Source organism: Doryrhamphus excisus, chromosome 11 (assembly GCF_030265055.1).
Source record: "Doryrhamphus excisus isolate RoL2022-K1 chromosome 11, RoL_Dexc_1.0, whole genome shotgun sequence".
Taxonomy (NCBI): domain Eukaryota; kingdom Metazoa; phylum Chordata; class Actinopteri; order Syngnathiformes; family Syngnathidae; genus Doryrhamphus; species Doryrhamphus excisus.
Window position 1 is genome coordinate 9117649 of NC_080476.1, and position 10963 is coordinate 9128611.

The window sequence follows — 10963 nt, forward strand, 5'->3', positions numbered from 1 at the left end:
TGCGTTTGTCTGTCTATCAGGGAGTCCTCCATTTTAGTATTAGAAGTCAGCATGAGATCAAGTCCCATCAAAAGTTGAGCCTAATTGACTTATTAAACATGTGTATGGGAACCCCCTTTTCTCCCCAAAGTGCACCTTCAACATTTAATCACAAATAGTAGCATGGGCAAGGGGCCATGTAATAATATACCAATAACAATATAAACATACTGTATATACAGATATGCCTGTATATCGCTTGTTTGGCAGGTTATGCTCGAACCCCGAAGGAGGCAGCATGTATGTACGATACCACCATCAAATGAGGGTTTAAGTTGAAACACTTTTGGCCAAGTGAGTGACCATGAACTTCTTTGATTTATTCAACAAGGCCTGTGGACAAAGAGAGCGTTATAAATATTGGAAGAGGAGTTTGCTCTGCTATACTGTATATTAAATCACACAGAGAAACTGTGTGGCCATATTAAAACGTAATGTGTTACTGGGGCTGTGAACAAGCATACATTTATTTTATTTTATTTTTTTTTTACTCAAGTGAACAATTTCAGTTGTATGTGATTTACCATACACATGAACATTCAATCCAAGAACCGTGTTTATTTTGAATAATACCACTTAAAGCAGAGGTAGGGAACCTATGGCTCGGGAGCCAGGTAGGGCTTTTTTGATGACTGTATCTGGCTCTCAAGCGTTTCTTACCACAATAAAAATGTATTTTTGCTAACATTTTAAAATAAACATCACAGAAATGACTGTTAAAAATAATCAACAACTTTCTTATGCATTTTAATCCGTCCATCTCTTTTCTACTGCAATACGGCCAACCATATCCATCTTTCCTGATGATATTTTCCACCAAACACCAAAACTCGATTATTACTGGGTAATGCGGTAGTCTACCTCGGTCATTGAGATGTCAACATGTAAATGCAAACTTTCCTCCTTTAGTCAAATAGTCACCTAGCTAAAGCTGCAGAACCAGTAGTGTGCCTGGTCTACATAATTAGATCCCATTATATCTAAAACTGTTGCTCTTACATAAAAATGCACACATTTTATTGCATTCAATGTTTAAAAAAATGTATATGGCTCTCACAGATACACATTTTAAAATATCTGGCCTTCATGGCTCTCTTAGCCAAAAAGGTTCCCGACCCCTGACTTAAAGGATAGCTGAGGAGCTTAAAAGCTCTAACTGCCTGTGTCCAGAACCCTGATATTTCATGTTACCAGACTCTGGTTAGCATTGGGTGGCTTGTCCAACAGTGTCTTTTATATGTTCGAGCAAATATGGACAATTTCAATATGTAAAAGCATGTATTTTGTGTGCAATATTCCCAGTAGCTTCATGTTTTATATGCATTAAGGGGTGTGAATGTATGGCCTCTCTGTGGTGCCACAATGAGGTACAGAGACACCACCATGGGGGGGGGAACATCGCTCCTGTCTTTGCTCCACTGACCATGCAGAACGGCGGCACAGTGAAACCCTGCTAAGCGCCTGTGGTGTGTATGTGTGTGTCATTGCGGCGGGCGTTTGTTTGTCCGCTGGGAGGCAGTGAAGTGTGAAGGCCTGGTCACTCACACCATGGAGGCTTATGGAGCGCACGCAAGCCAGCTGTTCAATTTGGCCACACGGGAGAAGAAATAGGAACAAAGAAGCGGCGGGCATGTATGATTAAATTGCGTATGAGTATTTTTAATAACGTCATTTGATCCACATGCCACTGTCAAAAAATTATTATATTTTTTTAGGAAACAATTATAATTGCAGGATGTCCGTATAATGTAAGCATACCATATTCACCCGAGCATACTGTAAGTATTTGACAACTTTTTTGCAGCTGCATCGCTCCAGGTGTGAGTGTGTGAGTGACCAGAAGAAAAGCTCTGACTCGTCCGTTTGCCAAGTATAAATCTCTACTCCCAGAATATAAGCGATATGTTTCTTTGATTAGTATCAACACAGTATATTTATAGGCATCAAGTTCATAGCAGGCTGCACGGTGATCGAGTGGTTAGCATGCAGGCCTCACAGCTTGGAGACCCAAGTTCCACCTGTGTGGAGTTCTCTGTTGCTAGGTTAATTGGCGACTCCAAATTGTCCATAGGTATGAATGTGAGTGTGAATGGTTGTTTGTCTATATGTGCCCTGTGATTGGCTGGCAACCAGTCCAGGGTGTACCTCGCCTCTCGCCCGAAGACAGCTGGGATAGGCTCCAGCACCCCCCGCTACCCTCGTGAGGACAAGCGGTAGAAAATGAATGAATGAATGAAAACAATGTGAAATGTTGTTGGTTTAAAAGCGGAAGTTGAACAAAAGTGGAAAATTAGGAATCACAATGTACTGCTCTTGATTCGATTAATCATTGGCTGCATTGCACAATGGTTATTGCGCAGGCCACACAGCTATGAATGTTATTTGCAGGGTGGACGTGTAATGTAAGCATACCATATTCACCCGAGCATACAGTAAGTATTTGACAACTGGCTCCACGTATCTGTGTGAGTGATCAGAAGAAAAGCTCTGACTCGCCTGGTGCCACCTGTTAATTTGCATGTATAAATCCCTACACCCAGAGTATAAGACGATATGTTTCTTCAGTTAGGATTAACACAGTATGTTTATAGGCATCAAGTTCATAGCAGAACTCAATATGTACGTATTTATTAGCTGATATTGACATGTGCATGAATAGAAGTACAATGTGAATTTCCCTTCATAGGAGTGCAAAATAAAGGAAAACTGAATGAATACACAAGGTTTGGAAACTGCCTGCTTTGGTGAAAAACGGTCTAAAATGTCCTCTGTTTTTCTGACAATGCCATGAACCCTTGTTGCACTCACAGTCGGAATAATGCTTAGAATTCCACTTTAATGGACTGGCATGAATAATACCAGCTGTTGGGCATACTCATACTGCTTTTTGTTACGTCCCCCTGCAGCGTGGACCCTCTCAACGTGCGAGCAGAGTCATAATTACCTTGAACGGCTACATTGTAGAAAATCAATGATACCATTTTCTTAATAGATTTTTGCATGAAGATCATTTACACTTCCAATTCAATAACAATCACCCTTATCAAAACAGGAACAATGTACAGTAGTTTTATTGATTTTTTATTGAGTGTGCAATGATTTGTTGGTCTAGCCTGGTTTGCATGTTGGGCTGCCTGAACTATTTAATGTTCCTTTTTTGCCTGTGTCTTTTACTTTCATGTTAAATTCCTCTCTGGTCCTGTTGGTGGTGGCATATGAAAAGAAAAGAGCACCTTAAGACCATCGTTATAAAACTGGGGATGCATTGTTCTGGTTTTCAGTCTTTCTTTTCTTCTTCTGCCTCCACAGATCCCAATGCTTTGGGCCACCACGGCACAGACCATGCCTTGATCGGAGGAGTGGTGGCAGTGGTGGTCTTCGTCACCTTGTGTTTAATCATAGTACTGGGAAGATACCTGGCCAGGCATAAAGGTAAAAATCCCACAGTGGACCAGCCGGCCACCATCTCTCAAGTCTCACTGACCTTCCCGGATCACATCCGCCTATTGTCCCATTAGACATTCCCAGTGCTCTCCCAATCCCCAGGTGGCAGGGGAATGATATGCAGTATCTGCTGTGAAGGACAAAAAGAAAGAAAAGACCAGGGCAGGACTGAATCCCCGAAGGCCAGTGGGGACTCGCTATTGAAATCCCAAAGTGCATGGACAACAATCAGCGCCTCTTTTTAAAATACCTTTTATATGTTTTCAGTTTTTATTTTGGAAAATGCTTTGTATTTTCCAAATATAGACTTGTGTGCGTACATATTTTTGTGCCAATGTATATTTAATCGCCAGTTAAATAGATTAAAATGAGATAAATATATAAATATAAAGATAAATATGGTAAATAATTCAAATGTGTAATGTATTAAATGGTCTTAGAGAGGCTACCAACAATTTACATTAATGTTGTTGTTTTGATAGGCTATATTGTACATTCAATAATGTGAGTAGCTAAACTTTGCCAAATCCCTATCATTAGTAGACAACAAACATAAATAATGCACTTGCATGTGTTGCACAAGGCTACTTTACATACTCAAAGATGGCATATTCGAATGTTGGGTGCCTCTTTTTCCATATGATGAAGCCTGTTACAAAATGACAGAAGAAATTGTGTGGAAAATAGTGTTTTTTTTTCACATGAATTTTTTTCGTTTTAAAAAAAAATGTGTTTCTCCACAGGGACGTATTTGACAAATGAGGCCAAAGGCGCAGACGACGCACCTGACGCCGACACGGCCATCATCAACGCCGAGGGCAACCACGCGCACGCCGAGGAAAAGAAGGAGTACTTCATCTAGACTGTAGAGGGCGCCACCCTTGTCATCTCTGTCCTCTGTGTCTTTTTCTTCTCCAACCTGCAATGAGGCGGCGCACAGGCAGAGAGGATCATCCTCCCACAGTGTTTGCCCTCTTATTTTGGCATCTGTGTCACACTTCCTTGTTTTTGTTTTGTTTTGGCAGCCCGTTTTTTTTGTTTGTTTTGTTTTTTTTGCAGGCATTGCTGCTGAAGTTGACAACATTTTTGCCCTCTGTAAATCTACCATGACTACTCACACCTTTAAAGGTTCCAACCAGACACCCGAATACACCACCACCACCACCCATCCCACTCCCTTTGGCTCACACACGCCCACACAATCACATATCTCACATCAACACGGTGCCTAAAAATACAGACGCCATTGAACTTGTCAATGCCTTCATGTATCAGTCAGTAGCAATGTAAATGCTTTTGTAGATGGTCACCCTGGATGGACCATCACTTCACTGCTTAGCTCACAGCATTGTGTCTTTGTTCTTATTTGAATGATGGATCTGTGTTATTTACGCCTTATACATATCTACCACACTGAATAATGGTACTTCTTATACCATCCACTCCCCCTCCTTCTTGAAATAGACTTGTAATTAAACCGTGGAGCTATGTAAGATAAGAGGAAGGCTTTGTGTGACACTCGTGTAGCAAGCTCGGTCACATGTGAGGTATGTCAGAAAAGTTCCAGGACTGTGGATGCTGATCATATTGTCTCCGATGTGAGGGGTGAGTTCTTGCCACAGGGCCGGACCATCGACCAGCATGTCTACAAAGAGACCCTGGGGCATTTGATGGTTCAGTGTGTGCCCTGACCATCCGACAGTCCCTAACCGTGAAGAACATCGCCATGCTGGAGCCACCTCCCTACTCACCCAACTCACTCCGTGTGATTTTGATGTCTTTGTGGGTCGTGCGTTAGAATCCAGCGAGATTGCAGTACGGGGGGTAGTACTTGGTTTGTAGTTTGCATTAGAAATACATCTTTCGTGGCACCAGTCCTGGACCTTCCCTGACACACCTCATTAGTGTATAGTTAGAAAAGTGGAGGTGTAGTGTGCTACTGTTTAGAACTGAGAATACACACCAAAAATATATCGAATGATGCTAGATGAGACGTTTCATCCGTGGAGAAGAATAGAAAAGCATTTTCTAAATCTGCTATACCAATCTACTTTTTATGTGTATATTATTCTTGCACTGGCCCGTCTAAGCGTTCCTCTTACAACAGTTTGTTTTCCATACGATGGCTTCAGGTCCAGTAGATGTATAAATTGTATTAAAGTTAGTACATTCATTTATGTCATAATGGAAAAACAAATCCCCTGAAATGTTAAATTAGGGACTATATGTCGAAAAAGAGTGCATTAGTTACATGTACAGGGATTTTGTGATAAATGCATTTTCTTTCTGTAAATTGTTTTGATGTATGCTTCAAAGAGCGGGTGTATAGTTTGTATTGGCCCAAATGAACCAATCATGCTCACATTCTATAGTAGAACAGGTAGAAGAAGTTTGCACTTGTGTGTTCAAATGTGACTATTAACGTCAGGGAGTTCATACAGGTCATTATACCTGTACTCCCTGCACCCGTATGAAGTCTGTGTGAAGGTCATACAGGGTCAGTGACCTGTGTGAACATTTTGGCAGAGTTCATGTTGGTGCTGCAACTGTATGAACCACATCCACATTGGTCACTGTACCTATATATATTAAAATGTATTTATAATTTAAATATACACATGTGCATGGAGCTATTAAGATGCTATTACATGTGGTGGATTTCATACAACATCAGCGGACTGTATGAAATCTACGCACATTTAGTGGAGTTTATATAGGTGACTATATTATGGATGAATTCCATCCCCACGAAGAGGGGATCATACAGGTCACTGTGCTCTAGATGAACTCCATGCACATTTTCTGGAATTCACACAGATGTAGTGACTTATATTAACCTTGTATAATGTATGGAGTTCATACAGATCACATGCACTTTGGTCAGTCAGTGTATGAACTCCATTCACATGTATTGGAGTTCATACAGGTCACTGCACCCTAGATGAACTTCATGTACATGTGCTGGAGTTCATATGGATGTCGTGACCTACGTATATAAACCTGGAGTTCATACAGGTCACTCTGTGTATGAACTCCATGCGAATGTAGTGGAGTTCATACATCAGTCAGTGTATGAACTCCATTCACATGTATTGGAGTTCATACAGGTCACTGCACTCTAGATGAAGTTCATGCACATGTGCTGGAGTTCATATGGATGTAGTGACCTATATGAACCTGGAGTTCATACAGGTCACTCTGTGTATGAACTCCATGCGAATGTAGTGGACTTAATACAGGTCACTGCACTATGGATGAACTTCATGCACATTTGCTGGAGTTCATACAGATGTAGTGACCTATATGAACCTGGATTTGGGCAAACTCTTACAAGGTCAGTAGGTGTATGTACTCCACATACATCTGGTGGAGTTCTTACAGCTCACGGTACCTGCAGGTACTCCATGCACGTTGTGGACTTCACACAAGTGTAACTTATGTGGACTCTGTGCCGTTGATGAAAGTCATACATGCCACTGGGTGTATGAACTCCATCTATAGCATGTGTGCTGAAGTCCATAAGAATGCAGTGAACTCAGTGTGCATTTGGTGGTGTTCATTCAGGTGAACATCCAAAAGTGGTGAAACTCTTATATGATAGCAGATGTATGAACTCCATCCGCCTGTATGAGCTCCATGCACATTTGGTGGATTCCATAACGATGCATTCAATGTGGATTTGGTGGAGTTCATACAGGTCACATCCACATGTGGTGAAACTTTTACATGCCAGGATGTGTATGAACTCCATCCACCTGTATGTGCTCTATGCACATGGGTACAGTTAACTGAATGCGCATTTGGTGGAATTTATACAATGAGTGAAACTTACCAGTTTAGGAAATGTATGAACTCCATCCGAATGTATAAGGTCCATGTATATGTTTTGGTGGTCATACAGGTACCGTGATATCGGTATCAACAAGATGCTCGTTTGATGGAGTTCATGCAGTTCATGTTAAATATTCATATTTGAACATAGCAAAACCCAAACGGTGAAGTGGTTTGCATTGCTTTTCATATGAAACTTTTTCATAATAATGTTATGCAATTAGTAAAAACACTTCATTTTGCTGCCATTATTAAGCAGTGTGCCGCTAACAGCGTCCAATCTTCCCAGTGATAAACAAGAAGGACAAACCGAAAAGAAAAAAGCACAAGTAGATGATTGAGTCAGTGTGTTCCATTGCTAACAACTCATTTGTCTTGGGGATGCTTCTTTTGTTCAAATCAACTGTGGGGGAACATGACAACTATTTGCTTCAAATATGACAAAAAAAAGACTAAGAAACGTGGTTTCAAACTCCCTGCTGTGTATTGTGTCTGCTGAAAACGTGGTTGATTGTGAAAATTGCTATTGAATTCCAGCTCCCCTGAAATCTTTTGAATTTGTATATTAGCACATTTATAGCGTTTTTATTATTATCATTATTCTTATTTTAATTTGCCATTGCATAAACGTTAGCCATCTTTTACATTTAATTTTGGCACAAACCATGTAAATAATGTATGAGGAAACTAAAGTTGGTAAAAACACATTGGCATGTTTTTGTTGGATTCCTTTGAATGTTTAAATTATTTGAAGTGGACTTATTTAAGCGAACGGTATTGGTATTGGAATTTGATTTAGAACATTTATTGCACTAAATATCTGACAAGAAGGCAAAAGTCTGACACTGACAATATTATTTGGTATTACAGTCATGAACATAACCATAACTTCATTGTTGGCGATAACAAAAGTTGACAAAGTTGTTGGCGATTAGTGAGACATTGTCCTACTTGCCGTGAAAGACGTTAGACAAGCAGCATATTAATGGACTAAGATGGAGACAACTGTTACCAAGGGCAATGAAACAGTCGGCCCAGCTGTCTCCAATTTGGTGACCAATTCCCAACATTATGCAAATACGGTCAGTAAGTAATGTCTTTGTCACGGAGTGAACTCCAGCATGCAGGAGTAGCCCTGTCGACTTGAGTGGAAACACGATAACATTCTCAGCAGTTTATTTGACTCTTTTGTTTAGTCGATAAACATACTGTAAACAAATCACTTCAGTGAGAAGTCCCAACTGCAAAATGTAAAACTTAATTTTCATGACAGATAATGGCAGCCTAATGCAAAGTCTGATTTTACAATTTAATTAATTTTGCAAGTGTAAAAATACTTTTTTTTGATTAAATGGGTAATCGGTTAATCACTGTTTTCCAAAATCGAAGTCTTATTTTGCCTAAAATACAAAGATAATACATCTGCTTTCACGGATTGATAAGTAAACAAAAAAATATACCCAAATAGTTGCAGATTAATTGGACACTCGATTAATCATGAATTAATCAGTTAATTGTTGCAGTTCAAAAGTGAACAATTTTAAAACGTTTATTTTGCCTAAAATACAAAGATAATACGTCTGCTTTCACGGATTAATAATAAAAATATACCAAAATAGTTGCAGATTAATTGGACAATTGATTAATCATGAATTAATCAGTTAATTGTTGCAGTTCAAAAGTGAACAATTTTAAAACGTTACAGAGGCCTATCTCATTTTTTGAAGTAATTTTGCAAGCGTAAAAAGTAGTTAACCCCCGTAAAACTATAAAAATAGTAAATAAACAAAAAAATTAAACACACCACAAAAGCAAATGACCATACTTGCGTCAGATAATGTCCTTATTTTTCTCATTGAGGTTGTTATTAGCTTTGGGAATAAGGGTTGCAACAAAAAGCACGGTAAATCCTACAATGTTTACTGGTTCAAATTCTAAATTAGCTACTTAAAAGATCTGGCTTGTTCTGAAAATGTTGCTCTAATTTCAGAGCGGTCCCAACTGCATAGATATTCCAGCGTTATTGGGTTGCCAAGGCAACAACATCATCAATTGTTTTAACCACCTTACAGTATGATTACAACATATCGCTTTAAAATGAGCAGTTGTTGACTGACTTTCGGACTTGAATGGGAATAGTTCCATGGATTTATTGGCCCGTGATGTTTTTGGAGGTGGGACAGGCTGAAGTGAGTCACAGCTTTGGGCAACATTAAATAAATAAATCCTGTTTTATCTTTGCCTGTCCATGGTGAGGCCTGGCGTTGTTGATTTTGTAAGCTGCTGCTTCATAAAAGGCAGCAAATCCTCACTATGGTATTTTAGAAGGAAATGTTAGTGTTTCAATTTGTGTATCCATCCACAAACTACGCTCAAAATTAATTTCATTTTGAGGAGCTTACATAAAGCAAAGGAAAAAGCTGTTTTGTATGAAAATAACACACATAAGCAGGTGTCCCTTCTTGATTTTTGAGTAATGCGCTCACACTTTGTATGGTTTCATGTAAATAATCTTCTCTGACGTGACAATGATGAGCTAACGTGTCGCTTTTCTTAATGCGCATTTTGTCATTTCAACAGGTTGACACGCTAAGAACGATGCAGCAGTGTCACATCTGCGAAACTAAGCTTTAAACCTGTTGCCACCATTTAGCTGAGAAATAAAAACTGGCCTTTAGTTTGATGCTGGCAGCATGACCCTTGTATTTATTTTTTTTTATATATTTTGCGTTATTGGAGCAACAGGTTAACTTTTTGTGCTAAATTAAAATAGTTATAGCTAGTCTGGCGCATAAATTGCTCTGAATGATGTAAGTAAAGGTCCAAATCGACTCAACAGCCCATCATGTTTAAAGTAAAGGCCACTTCCTGTGTCCTTTCAGTGTATTTTTTTTAAACAACATATTTCTACTTTTTTTTGGCATCTCATGAATGTATTAGTTAGCCACTTTTTAAAATCAGACTGAGTTAACTGGTGGATATTATCACTCAATATTCATATTAATAGAAATGTGAGTGTTACATGAAGAAAGGTAGACATGAAAATACCCCAACTGTTATTTCATTCTAGCTGCTGCGATGTAAACAAGTGCAGCAAAGTCCGAAATAAACTTGCAAATATGTTAGTCCAGCTTCTTCTTTGTGAAAATCACAACTTTTACTGTTATTACTATCATTATTATTGTTATTATGATTATTATTATTATTATATGAAGGTGATGATATCAAGCGGCCATGACTGCATCCATCGCAATATGACGCAGGTGTGTTTTCTCTCCTACTGTCTGTGGGAGTGATTCTATTTAATTTAGAGGTTCCTTCTCATGTATGAAATGGAATTGTTGAATAAATAGTTGCAAAAAAAAAATCTTCCTGACTGTATTTTTTAATATATTGCTTTGTGGTCTGTGTTAGGTTTATTACACAATAGATAAAGAGCACACGAGAGCAGATGAAGTGCAAAATCAAGGTAAATCAGAAATCATATACAGCTGTATACGTGTTTATTAAGTCACAGGTTTATTACATGGTTATTGTACAGGATTTTTTGGAGCAGTTTTTATTAGACCTTAAAAGCTTTTGTCATCGACACGTCTAATCTGTTTATACGTATCTGCATGTTTACTGGACAATGGCTGTGCAAGGCTAC

General features: G+C 39.0%; 1 protein-coding gene across 4 annotated transcripts in view; it reads left to right on the forward strand.

The window, feature by feature from the left end:
* The window catches only part of LOC131138469 (cell adhesion molecule 2-like), a 193964-nt gene extending 185947 nt beyond the window's left edge, over positions 1-8017 (forward strand). For all 4 annotated transcript variants that reach the window (XM_058087401.1, XM_058087402.1, XM_058087404.1 and 1 more), the window contains 2 exons: positions 3349-3471; positions 4227-8017. In XM_058087401.1, coding sequence (XP_057943384.1) covers positions 3349-3471; positions 4227-4345 — 242 coding nt within the window. In that variant the 3' untranslated portion in view covers positions 4346-8017. The remainder of the gene's footprint in view (positions 1-3348; positions 3472-4226) is intronic.
* The last annotated feature ends 2946 nt before the right edge of the window (positions 8018-10963 follow it).